This window comes from Dipodomys merriami, unplaced genomic scaffold (genome assembly GCF_024711535.1).
Source record: "Dipodomys merriami isolate MVZ:Mamm:240054 unplaced genomic scaffold, mDipMer1.0.p SCAF_17, whole genome shotgun sequence".
Lineage (NCBI taxonomy): Eukaryota > Metazoa > Chordata > Mammalia > Rodentia > Heteromyidae > Dipodomys > Dipodomys merriami.
The window spans coordinates 31,604,802-31,624,292 of record NW_027203048.1 but is presented as its reverse complement, the minus strand read 5'-3'; the positions used below and the strand labels follow the sequence as shown (position 1 = coordinate 31,624,292).

General features: G+C 41.2%; 1 protein-coding gene across 2 annotated transcripts in view; it reads right to left on the bottom strand.

Moving 5' to 3' along the window:
- The window catches only part of Eml6 (EMAP like 6), a 251,333-nt gene that overhangs the window by 127,914 nt on the left and 103,928 nt on the right, over window positions 1-19,491 (bottom strand). For both annotated transcript variants that reach the window (XM_070025631.1, XM_070025632.1), the window contains exon 6: window positions 18,021-18,156. In XM_070025631.1, the coding sequence (XP_069881732.1) occupies window positions 18,021-18,156 (136 nt within the window). The remainder of the gene's footprint in view (window positions 1-18,020; window positions 18,157-19,491) is intronic.

Genomic DNA, 19,491 nt, shown 5'->3' with positions numbered 1-19,491 from the left:
AATGAGAACATTCAGAGGAAGGGGGATTTTACCAATTCTTATTGAGCACCTAGTATATGCCTGATACTGGAGCTCACAAAGAACAAGTCAGACTCCTACCTTAAGGCTATTTGTCTTTAAGAAGAGGATGGATATTTGTCAGTAGGCATGTACATATCAAAACCCAACTAAAATGACATATATATACACACACATAATATGTGCCCATATTTATCATAATATTTTAACTGTAAGCCATCGATTGTTTTAAAGACACCACCACTTTCCAAGCAGGCCTGGAAGTCATAGCTTCATTGAACTCGAACCTACCAACCCTCCCTTGCCTTCTAAAGCAAGTCTAGTCATCAAAACTAACTGGCTTGAGAACAGAAAACTCTCCCAAATAGCTGTCACTGTATTTGGCCCAAACTACACACATTGATTCTTTCCACAACATCCAATACGTTTACCCTTGTTTGAGTAAACAAAATCCACAAAACACAAAGAAATCAACAACCCATTATCTGGATTGAAAACGATTAATATTTTTAAACCTTTTGTCTTTTTTTTCCCCCTTAAATCAGCTCAGTATCAAACATGAATTTGTCAGTTCAGCCCAGGCTGACAAGTGATCCAAGTTAACCAGCATTCTGAATTTTGACTATACTCCAGGAGCTCCTGGATTCCTCAGAGGAGCTTAGGTGCTCAGAAAGGAGAAGACTAAGAAATGAGAGGTCAAAAGGCAGCGTGCGACGCTCTACCCTGTCTTGCTGTCACGTCCTCACAACTGTGAGTTTTGTTGCTATCATTAAAGTTGGTGGTGGTGGTGGTAGTAGTAGTGTAGTGTGTGTGTGTGTGTGTGTGTGTGTGTGTGTGTGTGTACATGTGTGTGTATGTGTGTTTGAAAGTACTTGGAAGCCAGGCACCAATGGCTCACGCCTGTAATCCTAGCTACTCAGGAGGCTGAGATCTGAGGATCACGGTTCAAAGCCAGCCGGGGCAGGAAAGTCCGTGAGACTCCAATAAACCACCAGAAAACCGGAAGTGGCCCTGTGGCTCAAGTGGTGGTAGAGCACTAGCCTTGAGCTGAAGAACTGAGGGACAGTGTCCAGACCCAGAGTTCAAGTCTCATGACCAACAACAACAACAAAAAAGAAAGTACTTGGACTTGAAATCAGAGTCTGGAAATCTCTCTCTTTCTCTCTTTCTCTCTCTCTTTCTCTTGTTTTTTATTTTTTGTTGTTGTTGTTCATGGCTGGTCCACTACCACTTGAGCTATGCTCTAGTCCAGTTTTTTGCTGGCTAATTGGAGGTGAGAGTGTAGAGGAATTTTTCTGGCCAGTCTGGCTCCAAACATCAATCCTTACATATCAGCTTCCTGAGTAGCTAGGACTAAAGGGCCCAGCACAATCCTTGTTTAATAGTCTTCATATATAGAAAGGCTTGCCGTGAAGTAACAAATACAACAGGGAAGCTTCACTTAGTAGAGACAATGAGGCTGGACGGACAGGTGTGGCTGTACATGAGGGGAGGGGTGAGAGGGTAGAGAGAGAGTGAGAGAGCGAGAGAGTGAGAGTTACCCAGACAGAAAGAGAGACAGAGGCAGAGACAGAGAGCGAGGCAGACATGGAGAGAGAGCAACACAGAGAGAAAAAAGGCCATTTTTGTCATTTACCACATAAACTTAGCTGTGAATATTTTCCCTTAGAAACCAACGTAAATAAATGATCTTTTGTCAAGTCATTCATCTACCTGATGACAGCTACGGCATGGGTCCCAGCTGAACTCCCTTCCTCCTGTCTACGTAGTCTTGGTTTTAGCCTCCCTGACACAAAAGTAGAAGACAGGAAATGTAAGCATGGGGTCCTAGCTGGGCTAGCTACGGCAGTCACTGTCTTGGGAAGTAACTAGCTCTCTTTGCTCCCTTATCTTTTGCTCTGGGTCAGGAGAACATAGGCTTTTATTTGGAATATGTTTAGAAATCCTGCAATAATGAAAAGCTGCAGGAAAAGCTATCCTGGCTGTTAAAACCACAGAGGTGCTCTCTTCTTTTTGCAAAATTCATATTGCATATATTTTTGACAGTATGATGAGTTGGACACCAGGTCCTTCACAACGAGCTGGGAGAAATGTGGAGCCTCGGCCTGAGCTTGGTACACACACAGCCAGAAGGTGGCACCATAGAGCAAACCACCCATTTAAATCCAAAAGCCTTCTAAATCTAAAAACCTTTGTGTCCTGGTTTTGCTGTCAGACCAGAGAGTAGAAAACAACACCCTTGTCTATTGAAGTCCTGATCCATGGATATCGGCACAAGAGCTCACTATTACTGTTTCTACCTGTTGATTAACAAACTGGATTTACACCCAACCCCCTCCTAGCTATAGGCATTGGCAAGGTACCTAACCTTTCAAATCTTCAGTTTTTTTCATTTGTAGAGATATTAGTGCTCCCACTTCATGGCTTTGTGAGGATTCAGCATTGTAAGGACACAGTAAGTTAATTAGCATGATGCTAGTAATTAACTTTTGGGTGGTACTGAGATTGAACTCATCACTAGGCAAGCGATCTTCCACTTAAGCTATATCTCTGCACTTTTTTTCTGTTATTTTGTTGTTGGTTGGTTGGTTTCGTGTGTATGTATATGTATGTGTGTTGGTCCTGGAGCCTGAACTTGGGGCCTGGGCCCTGACCCTGAGAATTTTTGCTCAAGGCTAGAACTCTATCACCTGAGCCCTAGCTCCACTTCTGGTTGTTTGCTTTTTTTCCCCCACAAAGAAAAAAATTCTTCTGTTTCCATTCCCTGGAGTTCACTTCTGTTGCAACCACAACTGAGGACAGGGCAGTAACGGACATCGTCAGAGGAGTTGAGGTTGGGGCACCAGGGGCCTGCAACCTTCCCCCAGCTCCAGGTCCCAAGGTTCCATTCACCACGGTTTTTATTGGTTTCATATAGGAGAGTATGTGCAGAAAGTAAGGTGCAAACATCAACACGTGACAATATTTTGTATACAGGTGGTAGATGACTTCTTTCTCTTAGGAATGGGAGCGAAACAGTAAACACCTTACCATTTGCATAAACCTTAGCCTACCCCTGGCTCCCATGCAGTTTGGGGTGGAATTAGCCCACACCCAGGATAGAACTGAGCTCCTGGGAAGCCAGGACTGATTGATCTTTCCAGGAAACTCTCAGTGATCTGAGAGTTTAGGAGAAGGCTTTCCAAACGCTCAGTCCTTTCTGGTCTCACAGCTCGGCTTTTCGGGCTCTCACACATTTCAGTAAATATTGTTTTATATGATCAGATGAACACAGGCATTGTGCCTTTGTGTTCCTCTCCTAAGGGTATCCTCCTTTGGTCATAGCCTTTTTTGTTTTTTTTTAGTTAACTGGAGATAAGAATCTTATGGGTTTTCCTACTGGAGCTGGCTTCCAACTGTGATCCTTACATCTCAGCCTCCTGAGTAGCAAGGATTACAGGCATAAGCCATAGGCATCTGACCTTTATTTAGTTTTTAGATAGGCTCCATTTTTACTCAAGCTGGATCCTGGATTGTGATTCTTCTACAGAGCTGGGACTACAGGTGTGATCCACCATGCCTAGCTTATTTGTTGAGATGGTGTCATACTAAGTTTGTTGTTATTTGTTTGATTGCTTGCTTTTTTGCCTAGGCTAGTCTCAAACTACAACTGAGTAGCTAAGATTTCAGGCATGTTATTCTATGCCTGGAAATTTTAAGTTATTATTTAATCAGTAGGTCTTTTGTCTTGCTGCAGTCTTATTGATAAGGGTATATCTCAATTTGAAACAACTTGCTGTGGGTATGATCAGATTTTACCCTTGTGGACAGTCCAAGAACTCTGAAGTGTTTCTACATCTCTTCCCTTGAGTCTCAATTACTTCCCTAAGTTATAACTTCTTTGTGCAGCTTTAGAGTTTGTGTGTGTGTGTGTGTGTGTGTGTGTGTGTGTGTGTGTGTGTGTGTGTGTGTGCTTGCGCAAGAACAAGGGCTTAAACTTGGGGCCTGAGCACTGTACCTTAGCTTTTCACCTAAGGTTGGTATTCTACCATGCAAGCTATAGCTCCACTTCTAGGGGGTTTTTTGTTTTGTTTTGTTTTGTTTTCCAGTTCAGGCTGGCTTTGAGCCATGATCCCCAGATCTCAGCCAAATGAATAGCTAGGATTACAGGCATGAGCCACCAGAATTTAGCCTGTTTGATAATTTTGTTGTGCTAGCACTGCAAATTCTCAGAAAGAAAAAAAATGATGGAGAGAATTATTACAGGTTTAAAAAAAAAGGCTATTTTCCCTCAATGATGTGGCTCAAGAGAGAAAAATTGGCCTTTGGGCAGGGCTTGCTCCATAGCTATGTTCCTAAATCTTCTGCTCCAAGGCGCCACAAGATGGTCAACATTCTAAAGAGGTTGTTCCCGATTCTTCCTGTGAATCAAAATCTACACTGAGCATTTTAAAAATATAGATGCCTGACTCCATGTGGTGGTACATGCCTACAATCCCAGCAGGCCTGTAGAGGCGAGCATGAGGGTTTTGAGTTGGAGGCAAGCCTGGGCTACATAGTGAGATTCTGATTCAACAACACATAAGAAAACACAAATGGGCTGGGATGGTGGCTCAGTGGTAGAGTGCTGGCTTTACATGCATGAGTCCCTGGGTTCCATTCCCCAGCACCACATTAAGCAGAAAAAGCCGGAAGTGGTGCTGTAGCTCAAGTGGTAGAGCGCTAGCTTTGAGCTGAGGAGCTGCGAGACAGCGCCCAGGCAGAGAGTTCAAGCCCCACAACCAACCAAAAAAAAAAAAGGAAACACAAAATGCCTGTACCCCACCTAGAGATTCCTTTCAGCTAGTCTGGAGTGGGTCTAGTAATAGCTAATCATTTTAGCCCTCTAAAGTTGAAAAACACTGCTGGCAAACCCTGTTGAGTATTCAGAGACATTAGTCAGTAGATGAATACTTAGAGGACCAGGCTGCATCCTAAGGGATTCTAAAGCAATGGTTCTCTGGCCACAGGTGGCAAATTCTATCCCAGTAGATTAGAAAGACCAAGGCAAAGGCAGAACAACTGTGGTAAATTGACTGTGAATCAAACCAGCAAGCACTGCAGTGGGCGGTAGGGCTCGTCATGCACATTCCTGAGCCTCCAGCATCCAAGAATGCTGGTGATGTCTTAGCAGGAGGAGAGGAGGAGCTACTATCAACTCCATGGGCACTGCCAGGCCCCAGATGGGGACATTGCACAGAAACTGTATTGTGTGCCAAGTTATGGAGCAAACAACAGAAATAAAAGGGAGATTGGGGGAGTTCAAGTTCGAAATACGTCCTTTTCTACCAAAGGCATATTACCTGTCTTTGAAAATGTGTGGCCAGGAAATGGAAGCAAAGATTTAGGAAACAGAATCAATGATAACACACAACAGAATAACAACAGTCTCTTAACATAAAATAATCCTAGCCCCATTAAAAACACAAGCCAGGGAGCATGTTGAAGTAAAAGGTAATAAAGGAGGGAAAACGAAATCAAACTCAGCCACAAGAGGGAGTGCTGGAGGACTTGTGAATCACATAAGGGAGCACTTATAGACACTGGAGCTTGGACTCCACAGCAGCTTGACTCTGACAGTTTGTCTGGTATTCTCAGGGCAATACTGAGACAGAGCTTGGGATCCTACAGGAAACAAGAGGAGGGGAGACATGCATCTCCCAAGACTCTCAAGCTCAGACAACCCAGGAACAGGACTAACTTCATACAATCTGGGAATCAGTACAAAATGGAAGCACGGTGATCCTTGTTTAAAAACGGATGTAAAGCTGGACATGGAAGTGACAGGCAGATTGTGGTTCAAGGGTGGTAGGCTGGCAAAAAGTTAGCAAAATCCTATCCCCAAAAAACAGAATGAGCACAGCGAGCATACCCATTATTCTAACTACTCAGGAAACTGAGGTAAGAGGACTGCAGTCTGAGGCTGGCCCATGAAGAAAGGGCAAGACTATACAAAAAATAAGGCAAACAGATCTGGAGGCTTAGCTCAAGTGGTAGGGCACCCTCCTAGGAAGTGCAAAGCCCTACGTTCAAACCCCAGTTAAAAAGCAAACAAAACAAGAACTCAAGACAACTAGCAGAGCACGGGTGGCCCACATCTGTCATCGAGCTATGCAGAAGGCTGTCACCATGAAGACTGTGGCTCTGAGGTAGATCTTTGGCCTCAGGCTCTGCAGACTGTCCAGTTTTCAGGCTTCTCTTTTCCTGGGGTGGTTAAGTGCTGGGAAGTCTGTGAAAGCACGGACACTAGGTAGGCACAGTGCTGGAATCCTTATATTTTCTCCCTCCAGTCTAGAACTCAGTGAGTTTTTTTGCCTCCCCAACTTTCCAACATGTTCATGGACACATCTAGGCTAGAATGCTTGGGCATAAACTGTGAAGTAAGTGGGAACCTGCCCATCCACGAGCTGCAAAGCTCTGTAGTCAACAGCATCCACCATAATACAAAGAAGGGAAGCTTCTACAATGAAAGCTGGGAAGCAGACAATTGACCCTTGAGTAGCCCAATCCATAGCCCACATATAGCACAAATCTGAATAGTAAGAATGACAAGGGACTCCAACTAATTTCTTTTCTTTGAGTGATTCTGGTATGGGTCCAGTTGCCCTGATCATGTAGGTGAAGGTTTGGCTACAGATCTATATCGCCAGTCTAGTGGTAAAAAATTACCCAGCTCAATTAGAATATTGAGACAACATTAACTGAAAGTCTACATGTGATCAAACCTCTAACCAATGACTTGGGTTCACACGTGCAAATCCCAAAAAAGAAACATAATAAAGATAAAAACCGAAGGGCTGGGAGTGTGGCTTAGTGGTAGAGTCCACGCTTAGCATGCATGAAGCCCTGGGTTCGATTTTTCAGTACCACATAAAAGGAATAAGCTGGAGTGGTGCTGTGGTTCAAGTGGTAGAGCGCTAGCCTTGTGTAAAAAAAAAAAAAAAAAAAGAAGCTCGGGGCAGTGCCCAGGCTCTGAGTTCAAGCCCCAGGACTGGCAAAAAAAAAAAAAAAAAGATGAAAAATCAAGGCTATGTGGCTCCTTCAAAAGCCAACAATCCCACAATCATGACTGAAAATGTTAAAGAAGTATATAATTCCAAATAATTTGAAAGAATGGTTCTAAGACTAATTAACAAAATTAAAGAGGATATGAATAAACACCTGTGTAAGTCCCTAGATAATATAAACAAATACCTGGAGAAAGTAAGAAAGATAATGTAGGAAATGAACCAGAAATTCAATAAACATGTAGAATTTCTGGAAATAAATCAAACTGAAATTCTGGAAATGAAAAGCTCAATAAATCAAATAAAAAACTTAGCTTAAGCCAGGTGTAGTGACTTATGTAAGTAATAGCAGCTACTTGGGAGGTGAAGCTCAGAACAATAGTGATTTGAGGATAATCTAGGCAAAAAGTCAGTAAGATACCCATCTCAATCAGCAAATGCGGAACAGTGATATATGGTTTTAGGAGGTTTGAGGTCCAATGCCAGCCCCAGGCAAAAATGTAAAGTAAAAAAGCACTGGGGCATGGCTGTAGTGCACCATCTGCTTGATGCAAACTTTCAGTACCAAAAACAAAAATAAAAACAAAACATTACTTTACAACTTTGGTGCGGGGGAGCGGGGGGGGGGGGGGAGGATGGGGGGGAGGATGGGATGGGAAGGGAAAACAAAGGAGGAGGCTACAATGCTTGATAAGAAATGTACTCATTATCTTGCCCATGTAATTGTAACCCCTCTGTACAGTATTTTCACAATTAAAAAAAAATTATGCTGAAAGACTTCCCAGTAGACTGAATCAAATAGAAGACAGAATGTGTATCTTGAAGATAAGGTAACTGAATTAGAATATTCAGATGAGGAGGTAAAACATAAGAACAAATTGAAGGGCTGGGATGTAGCTCAGTGGCTAAGGGCTTGCCTAACAAGTGCAATGTCCTGGGTTTGATCCCCAGTACCAAAAAAGAAAAGACAAAAAATACCCACCAAACCTATCACTGCATAGAAGAAGTGTAAACCCAGACTGACAGAACATACTCAATAAAAGAATAGAAAATTCCCCAAATGTTGAGAAAGAGAAGGCCATCTAGATATACAGAAGACTTTTAAAATATCAAATAGAAAAATGCCACAATTTATCTGTCATATTTATAGCTATAATGCTAAATATACAGAACAAGAAGAGAATACTGAAATTTGCCAGAGAAGGAGCAAGTCGCATATAAAGACAAACCCATCAGAATAACAGCACCTTTCCCAAAAAATTCTAACAGCCAGGATGGCATAGAATGATGTACTTCAACTTCTGAAAGAAAATAACTGCCAACTTAGATTACTTTAGCAAAGCAATCTTCATAACTGAAGGAAAAACTAAGTTTCCATGATAAACAAAAGTTAAAGGAATTTTTTAAAAATGACCACTTATCCAGTATTACCAGAGATATTTTTAGGAATCCTACTTAAAGAATAGGAAGATAAACACAGCAATGAAAGTGTGGAAATGAATAAATCTCACTAGTTGAGTAGATAAGAAAATGAAGATTAGGAAAGAATCAAATGTTACAAAAACAAAAGGACAGGAATTACTACATATATTTTAGTAATAATTCAATATTAATGGTGTACATTCTCCAATAGAGAAATAGCCCAATGGATGAATCATTTTTTGCTTATAAGAAACTCACCTTATTGGCAAAGACAAAGACAGACTTAAATTGAAAGGAAGAAAACATGTACTTCAATCAAATGGAGCCTGAAAAGAAGCAGTAGTAGCTCTACTCATATCTGACAAAGCAAATTTTAAACCACAAATAGAGAACACAAGAAAGGTCATATTATATTAATTTCAAAAAATCATCAAGAAATTATAACAACTCTAAGCATATATACACCAGATATGAACATGCCAGATCCCATAAGACAGATACTATAGACATAAAAACAAAACTCTACTCTAAACATAATAATGAATGACTTCAAAACCCTCTCACCAATAGATAAATTATCAAATCCAAGATAAAAATTATCAAATTATTTTTTTAAAAAGCTCCAGGAGCCAGGTGCCAGTGGCTCACTCCTGTAATCTTTGCTACTCAGGAGGCTGAGATCTGAGGATCACGGTTCAAAACCAGTCTGGGAAAGAAAGTCCATGAGACTCTTATCTCCAATAAATCACTAGAAAACCAGAAGTAGCACTGTGGCTCAAGTGGTAGAGCGCTCACCTTGAGCTGAAGAGCTGAGAGACAACGCCCAGGCCTAGAGTTCAAGCCCCATGACCGGAAAAAAACAAAACAAAATAAAACAAAACAAAAAACTCCAGGATCAAATGGCACTATAAGTCATATAGGCTAAACAGACCTCTACAGAATATTCCTCCCAATGGCCACGGAACATATATGTTCTTTTTAATAGGCCAAGAAACATTTTCAAAACAGCATGGTTTCCAACATAAAGCAACTCTTAAGAAACACAAGAAAACTGAAATAACTTCTTTATTTCACCTGACTACATGGGATAAAACTAGAAATCAACAGAAAGAGGAACTAGAAAAAATATACAAACACAGGGACCAATAATGATCAGTAGATTAATTAAGAAATAAAGGTGGAAATTAGAAAATTCCTAGAGTCAAGTAAAAATTTTATTTTGTGTTTTTAACACAACTTGCCAGAACCTCTGGAATAGAGCAAAGGAGATCACAGCTGTGAGTGCCTACATTAAAGAAACCAGAGAAATCTCAATTAAGCAATTCAAGTGCCTACCAAAGTATGAACTGGAATGTGTTTATGTATGTATATATGTACAGTGGAATATTATTCAGTCTCGAAGAATGAAATCCTTTAACTTTCAGGAAAAGGGCAAAAACTGGAGGACATTATATTGTGAAATAAGCTAGACAAGAAGACAAATGTCTCAAGCTCTCTCTCATTTGGAAGCCAAAAAAAAAGTTCACCTGAGCCAGGTGTTATCCTACCTACTCAAGGAAGCTGAGACCTGAGGATTATGATTCAAAGCCAAGCTAGGCAGATAAAGCCAACAGACTCAGCTCCAATTAACCACCAAAAACTGGGAAGTGGTGCTATGGCTCAAGTGGTTGAGCTTTGTCCCTTGAGCAAAGAAGTTAAGGAACAGTGGCTGATAGTGAGGCATGTGTGTATGTGCACACGTGCATGCCCACACATGAAATGTAGACTAGTCTTCAGTAAAGGTTGGAAATGGTAGAAGGGGTTAGATTTGATTGGTATATGCTACATGCATGTATGGAAATATGAACTGCATTACTATATATAATTAATGCAAATATTAAATTAAAGCTAGAAAAGGAAAACTGAATAAAAAATTCCTGTCCATGGATTATTTTGGCTTAAAAGAAAAGATTAATAACTTTAAGACAATGATAGCAAAGCATTCAACCAAGCTTAGCGATCTGTATAACCAGATCTCAGACTCAACAAGGCAGGGACGGCCAGAGCTGTGTGAGGATTAAATGGATCTGCAGTATAGACAGCTCAGCACAAGTGCCCCCAGGGAGTAGGCATTCAGGACTGTGTTTTGCTGGAAGAGTCACAGGGCCTTTCCCAGGACTGGGCCTGAGATGATTCTTCATCCACATGCGGTTCATCAGCTCAGCTACTACTCTTGTTTTCAAAGTTCTCTGCCTGAGGTTTCCAGTTGAATTCACAGAGAAAGTTGTTGCAGACAACGTGTCTGGTTATTTCAAAATCTGTATCACAGGACCCGAAGATCCTCTAACCATAGGAGCACTAGAGCTTAACAAAACCTCAGAACCTAGAAACCCACAATCTTCCACCCAGGGGAAGAATGAAGACCCAGGCTGTCTTTTATGGAAATTCAGCTCAGGAGATGTGTTGACAGAAGAATTACCCTAAGAATGAACAGCCAGCCAGCCCAGCCCACGGCTTGTCTGACACCAGAGTCTGAATAAACACACCTCCTTGCCTCCTGGTTGCACACCTCCCTGTCTCCAGCTCCCACACCATATGCCTCGGCAGCCTGCCAGCACCATCCAAGCAGAGCAATGAGACTGGAGGGCCTGGCCTGCAGGAGGACGGTGGACACACAGGGGAGTAGCAGAGGCCAGGAGAAGCAGAAAGGTGAGGAAGGAAGCCTCTCAAGGAAGTGGCTGTTAGATTTCTTTTGTGATCAGTGTATTCTCAGGTTTGAGTAGGTCTTTTGAATATTTTATACCACGGTTTCTCGACTGTGACACCATTAACATTTCGGACCAAGTGATTCTTCTTTGTTGGGACTTCCTGTGCATTGAAGTAGGTTTTGCAGCATCCTCAATCTCTACCCACAACTGCCAATCACACTTGTGCAGTTGTAACATCCAAAAATATCTCCAGATAATGCCAAATGTGCTCTAGAGAGAGGTAAAATTTCCTCTGATTGAGAACTGTTAGGCCATATGTCCCTTAATGTATTCTAAGGAAGAAAAATGGTAAGAAAAATGAAGGCTAGGTTATGGTGGCTCATACCTATAATCCTAGCTACTCAAAAAGAGAGAGGGCTGGGAAGGTGGCTCAGTGGTAGAGCGCTTGCCTTGCATGCCTGAGGCCCTGGGTTTGATTCCTCAGCACCACATAAGCAAAAAGAAAAAAGCCGAAAGTGGCACTGTGGCTCAAGTGGTAGAGCGCTAGCCTTGAGCTGAAGAGCTGAGGGACAGTGCCCAGGCCCAGAGTTCAGGCCCCACAACTGGACCCCCCCCAAAAAAAAGGAGGAGAGAGATTGGGAGGATTGCAGTTGGAGGCCATCCTGGGCATATCAGCAAGATCACATCTCAATCAGTAAGTCAAGTCTGATGTACATGCCTTTGATCCAAGATACACAGGAGACCATAGGTAGGAGGATTGTCTCAGAAGTAAAAATGGCCAATAGATAAATGAAAAAATGCTCAACATCTCTGGCTATAAAGGAAATGCAAATCAAAACAACATTGAGATTCTGCCTCACCCCAGTTACAATGGCTATAATTAAAAAAAAAAAAAAACAATAACAGAGGCTGTTGTGAATGTGGCCAAAAAGGAGCCCTGACATTCCGTTAGTAGAAGAAGAACATGGAGTTTCCACCTCCTCCTGTTCCACCCTATCTACTCTTTGCCATGGAGGGAAGAACTCTCCGAGTAGACATTTGAAACCATGAGTCTCACTCACTTTGCTCAACCTATTCTATGACCTCCTTTCCGGGATCTTGGGGACCAAGCTTGAATGCAGCAGTTGCTATAAAGGAACCAATTCTACATCCTTCCGTCTGCATGGCTGCCACCTGGCTCTGCACACAGATTGTAGCCTAAGATCTCCACTCACCTCGCAGTGATTCCAGACACTGGCAAGTGCTCAGAAGGCTCACAGAACCAAGAGATCCTCACTCTTGTGGAAACAAAGAAGAGTCATAAACAAGTGCAAAGCCATGGGGTGATGAGTTACACCCCATGTTACAAGGTGCAAAGCAAATCAGGGAGAAGAGACTGGTCCAGGCAGCTGCGATTCAAATGAGGTGACCAGGGCAGACATCACTGCAGTAAGGACTCAAGGAGAGGAAGGAAGTAGTCCTGCAGGTTGTTGGGGAGCCCTCTGCAAGCAGAGAGAGCAGCTCAAATGTGGAGAAGGGTTTAGGGAAGGGAATCATGGGATTTGGCCCAGGTCAAACACCGAGCAATCTCTTGAGCTGCTATATGGAGAAAAATTATCAAAGCAGGGACACAAATTACACAGGAACTGCTGTAAATTATGTAAGGGAACGACGGCCCGGGCCCGGAGGAAGCAGTAGACATGTGACAGGTTGAAGAAGGGGCATTTTGTATCTTTGGGATCTCAAGTCTCCAACTCTTCCTCAGTCATGGGCTTAATGCAAGATTTCTCTGGATTTAGAGTTTATACTTCAATGGACAAAGCAACAATTCAATAAACAGGGGCTTGCAATTATAACAAATATACAATCCGCCCCTAGTAAAATGTAATCATGACTAATGCAGGCTTCATAGAACTTTCTATCCAGTTCCTTGGCATAAGAACTGGAAACTTGGTAAGTGCTAATGAGTGTTTATTGAATGGATAAATAATACATCTTAGGCTGTGTGACTAATTACTGTATTCCTTCAGACATAATCATTTATAGCCATTAATTCAAACTATGTTACCACCATAGAAATAATTCATTTTGGTTGACTTGCTTTAAGAAACTATTTTTAGCTTCTCTCGCTACTATTGAAATCATTTTAAACTTGGTTATTTGTTTTAAAAAGCATTAAATGCAGAATACATTGTTTGTTGTGAGAGAAATTAGAACCCTCAGTCTGCAATTAGCTTGATGTTAATGACCCTGAGCTCAACTTCATTCCACTCATCTAGGTGAGAGAGTCCTTTTGTAGACATCCATTATCTCTCTGGCTTAAAAATTCCAGAACCCCAAAATCACTGAAACATCCATTGGCAGTCCATCACCGCACATGTCTGAAATCCTTTAGTGTCAGGTGCAGCCAGGAATTCAGAAAGGTTTGGACTTTTGTCTTGACATATGTCCAAGGGAATCTGAAGCAAACACTCACTACAAAATCAGTAGTGAGATATATAAATATTCAGACAGAGGAAGACAGTAAATAGCCTCATGTCAATTTAGGTCACCTTTTGCTACCAAATTCATCATTAAAAAAGTTTTTTTAGTTCTAAATTGTTTGACTTTCAGAACTGCAGATCCTGAATGAATAAGCTGTTATGGGTAGATGTTGCTAGAGAAAGTTTTGAACACTCAGCAAAAAACTGGTTGGTGGCCAAAATTGTGTAAGTCACCGGAATAAGTGAAACCCTACAATTCCCTTGATTGGGAAATGTGAAGGACATTTCCTCAGACTTAGCTTGAAAGGGCAGAAGGGATGAAGAAGCCCTAGGAATCAGTTCTGGCCTTGCTAATTCTTATGGATGTGAGCTTGACCCAACTCTAAGCTTATTTACACATCACCCTCCTTATACTGAAAGTCAAAAGTCTTACTTAAGACTTTTAATTAGCTCATGCTTGACTACAAAGATGTAATAACTGAGTGATGGAGGCTTTCCATAACAAAGTCTATCATATTTCTAAGGTTAGTTTTTGTTGTTTTTTATTTTGTTTGTTTGTTTGTTCTTTTGTTTTTTAAGACAAGGTCTCACTGTGTAGTCCAGACTGACCTCAAACTCATGATCTTCCTACCTCAGTCTCCCAAGTGCTGGGTTACAAGAATGTACCACCATGCCTAGCTAAGTTTAGTAGTATTTTAGTTTATTTTAAAAAATTGTCTGTCTCTCTTGATACCTAAGAAGTTAATAGCTACCAGAAGATGAAAATGTACACAATTTTTTTAAACTTGAAAATTGCTGTATTCTTTTTGTACAGAAAGAAGTCTACAGAAGTCTTTATAGGTAGCACACTAAATGTGATCTATATAAAGACTTGAATTTCCAAATGCTAAATAAGTAACAAGTTTCTTAATTTTAGCTAATGTTTTAAATTTAAAGAGCACAGAAAATGATCAGTACCATGTGATGAGATTGGGATCACAACTATAATTCTCTTGCTAAGTTTGTTTAGAAAGCCATTAGGGTAAAATGAGAAGTCACCACATCCTCATAGAAATGAATTCAAGAGTTATTATTACACACATGGGAAAAATATGGAGGAAAGTTCACATATGTCAGTAAGTTCTTATAAAGTAATAGACCATCCATAAAGTAAGAAAACCATCCATACATGTATCTTTATGCCCCAACTGAGAGTAAGTTGCTTTGACTAAATCCGCTCCTTTCAAATGTATGCTATTTCCATTTTTCTATTATTTATTTATTTGCCAGTCCTGGGGCTTGAACTCAGGGCCTAGGCTCTGTCCCTGTGATTCTTTTACCCAAGGCTAGTGCTCTACCACTTGAGCCACAGAGCCATTTCCAGCTTTTCTGAGTAGTTTATTAGAGATAAGAATCTCACTGACTTTCATGCTTGGGTTGGCTTTGAACTAGATGGATCTTCAGATTTTGGGCATGAGCCACCAGTGGCGGGCTGCTAGTTGCATTTTTTAAGCAAAGAGTTGATGAAGTAGGTCAAGATTGCTTTCAGGCTAGTACAAAATACCCCCCAAACAACTCCATCACTCTGCCTTCTTCTTTCCATTCTGTTCTTTCCCTGCCACTTTTCCCTCCCTTCTATTTAACTCACATCCTATGAATGCTCAAAGGATCAAAGGTCTGGTATCACCTGGCGGAGCCAGAAAACTGTTTACATATTCAGGGCTTCTAATCTCAAATCCTTTGTATTTTAGTTCCTATGCTTGTGCTGGGTCTCCAGTATCACTGTGGCCTTGGGATTCATCTTTATGTGCTTTTGAAGGCCTACCTTTGTCACAGGGTGGCCTAGAAAGCTAGAGTTTACAACAGTAGGCCTATCCTGAGACTCACTCCTGGTCTGAGTTGTGCAAAGTGGCTTCTGAACTCAATAAGCTCCTTTCCAGCATCAGCATGAGGATGGCTGAGGCCAGGATGAGGGTGATGGACAGCAGACTTCCCAGCATGGCCCTGCCCTGTTCCACACAGGCTTCAGAACCCCCAGATCTAGGATGATAGGGCTGGACTTGGTGGGGACTAGTAATTCAACCAGGAGTCTTCAGTTCTTTTGACTCTAGCTGTATATTCTCTTTCCACTGAGGGCCGGAAGGAACCCCATCATCTCTGAAGTTTGGTGGGATCCAGTGAACTGTGACAGTTCTACCAAAAATGCATCAGCTCAGGCATGGGGGAGGGGGATGCAAAATAAGTTTAGGAGGGTGCTGATCTCCTATTTCCATAGTTAGAACTTGCTTTAATGAGTAAGAAAATGCAGCATATTAAGCCTGTGATTTTACAGATACTATACAGATACCATAAGAAAAAGTTTTAAAAGATGTATTAACAGCAAGGTAAAAACCTTAATGACTACTATCAGTGAGTGGCAATTCTAAAAAATCAAGACAATCAGCAATCCACACAGCCTGTGATCCATTCTTCTAAGAGCTCCCTTCTAACCCCACTCTTCCCAGGAATTCCTTGAGGCTAAAATAGAAGATTTTATAAGCCATCCTATAAGAGCAAAGTCTACTCTTCTCCCTGACAAGTGATAAAAATCTACTCTTCCCCCTGATAAGTGAATGTCCCATTCATCATCTATCTAGCATGCATGCCAATTCCTCCCTGATAAACTAAGTTCTGCTGTCACAGGACACATCCTACAGGATGTAGGCCTGTCTTGGGCTCCATCTGTCTACCATGTACCATTCAGGGCTGCTTTAGTTCTGTCAAGGGGTTTTTGTATAGAAATCTGCCTAGATGGCTTCAATATGGAGAACATCCATAACTGTTCTCCTTATAATGTGGGGATAGGAGGTGGCAATGGGGTTGACTGTGTCAATAATATAAAGACCTCAATGCATCACTGTTCATTATGAGCCAGCTCCAAAACTCTGAGAATCAAGGTCCACTCTGTATCAAGAAGAAAAGTATAGCCAGGCACCAGTGGCTCACGCCTGTAATCCTAGCTACTCAGGAGGCTGAGATCTGAGGATCTGGTTCAAAGCCAGCCCAGGCAGGAAAGTCCGTGAGACTCTTATCTCCAACAAACCACTAGAAAACTGGAAGTGGCCCTGTGGCTCAAGTGGTAGAGCGCTTGCTATGAACTGAAGAGCTGAAGGACAGCGCCCGGGCCCCGGAGTTCAACCCCCACAACCAACAAAAGAAGGAAGAGGAGGAAGAGGAGAAGGAGGAAAGTACAGCAAAGCAAGTTATTAATGGCTTTGATCCTGATCCTCAATTATGTGGTATAATTTTTGGATGAATCAGGTGAAGTGGCTGACAAAAAAAAATGTCATCAAATTATGACAGCACTTGTTCAATTCACAAGGAACCACAAGGGTTTTTGTTTTGTTTTTTTTTTTGGGGGGGGGGTCTAGTCGTGGAGCCTGAACTCTGGGCCTGGGCGCTGTCGCTCAGCTCTTCAGCTCCAGGCTAGCACTCTACCACTTGAACCACAGCTCCACTTCGGGCTTTTTGCCTTTTGCTTATGTGGTGCTGAGGAATTGAACCCAGGGCCTCTGGCATACAAGGCAAGCGCTCTACCACTGAGCCACCTTCCTAGCCCAAGGAACCACAAGTTTTAAGTGATGATCCCCAACAAGAAACCAGTTTATGGTTTAAAAACAACAACAACCCAACCATCCACAGTTAACCATCAGTTATTTAAATACGTTGGATTCGAACCTATTCCTATTATGTGGTAGGTATTACTTTAAATCTATTTTAAAAGAACATTTTCTTGGAAGTGGCACTGTGGCTCAAGTGATAGAGCTCTTGCCTTGAGCTGAAGAGCTGAGGGACAGCACCCAGGCCCAGAGTTCAAGTCCCACGACCAACAACAACAAAAAAAAGAACATTCATTTTCTTTACTTTTCTTATCATTTACTTGTCTTCAGAGGTTGGGCACAGTCACATTTAGGTTGACCAATTTGTCCATAGTTTTATCATTGAAGGTATCAACTCCTAAGAAACCACTCAGTAGCTTTACCGTAATGTTGTTTTTCTTTGCTGCCGGACTGTTGCTAATGCATGCAGGTATCTTCATGCTAGCTAGGAAAAATGGTAATCATTTATTTTATTGCTACAACTAATTTGTTAATTGTATTTATGTTAACTTCCTTAAATCCTTTACCGAACAAGGTAGAAGACAGAGGGAAAATATACAGTACAAAATTTCACATTATATTTAGCTCTCTCAAATAGAAACACAAGCAAAGCACAGTAGTACATGTCCACAATTCTAGTACTTGGAAGGAGGATCTCACATTTGAAGCCAACCCAGGATAATTAGTGAGACCTCATTTCAAAGATTCAAAAACAGAAAAAGAAATACAGAATTTCACAGGGTTCTTAATGCCTTTGGAATGAGAGGTAAGTATTAATACATACATTACCTTTATATCCTTGTTCTGTCTCCCTGAGATCAATTTTGGTTATTGGTTTGAAATCAGTATCCCATAATCGTATACAACCATCTCGCCCACCAGTGGCAAAGCCTTCTTCACATGCATACATGCTAAAGATTCCAGCCTGCCCAGTTAAAACAGATAATATTCAACATTACAATCATATGTTAGTCATAATTGATTTTAAAACATTATGAAGTAAAACAAAACAAGAAACAGACAATTTCCTGACAACAGACCAGGTAGACAGTTATATCATCTTTCATCTTAGCTAGATTTTAAAATATTTATAATCACCACCCCAACAAATGTATTTCAGTGCTCTTTTTGCATTACAAAACTGGTAACAAGTTATTTTTTTTTAAAAAAAGCTATTTAGGAATATCTTGATTAAAGCAGATATGGAAATCAGAAATTCCTATATATGACAACTAAGCCTTCTAAAAAGGAAAAACAATGGAGGCTCTTTAAAAAATTTCCTGTCCAAAGTAATCAAGTACAGACGCACAAAGAACACAAACCCTGTTACCAATGTAAAGGTATCTGAAACACAGCTCAATGGCTCAACAGGCATCATGTGAGCCTAACCAAAAGCATAGAGCAAATCTGGGTCAGCCTGTTACACATCAGGTAAAGATGCTCTTTGTGTACCAGAACTTGTCAAGTGCATCTTGAAGTGATGTTCTTGTTTATTTGGTTTGCTCAAGTGTTAGAAGCATACCATGTTGACATAAGAGCCAGTATAAAAAGAAACTTGATTACTATATCAGCTACTTTTATGAATCAGGACAAATACTGACCTCTTGTTTTACTATGTTTTATTTAATTGTTTCACTCATATGAATGAAACTAAGAAAACTTGTCTTCAACATATAATACAGTGAAAGATCTAAATTCATAGCTCTTTTGCTAAGAGTTTCTTAAGAAGCTTTCCTTTATATATATGTAGAGTAATATGGGGCAAGGGACATAGCTCACGGTGGAGCATTGTAAAAAACAGTAAGCATGAGGCTTGGGAGTGTGATCCCTATATCAGTTCAATTTTTTTCCCCCAGTCATGGGGCTTGAACCCAGGGCCTGGGCACTGTCCCTGCTTCTTTTGCTCAAGGCTACTATGCTATCACTTGAGCCACAGCACCACTTCCAGCTTTTTCTGTTTATATGGTATTGAGAAATCGAACCTGGGGCTTCATGCATGGTAGGCAAGCACTTTACTGCTGAGCCACATTCCTAGCCCCTGATAGTATCAGAAACAAACAAAAAAGTAACAGGGAGTCAGTTCAGAGGCTATAAACTAAAATCTGTTCCTAGCCCCTGATAGTATCAGAAACAAAAAAGTAACAGGGAGTCAGTTCAGAGGCTATAAACTAAAATCTGTTGAGTTTCCAGGAATATTTTATCCAATTTCCATCCACCAAAGTAGCTTTTACCTTTCATATTCATCCTTCTGTTCTTCTGG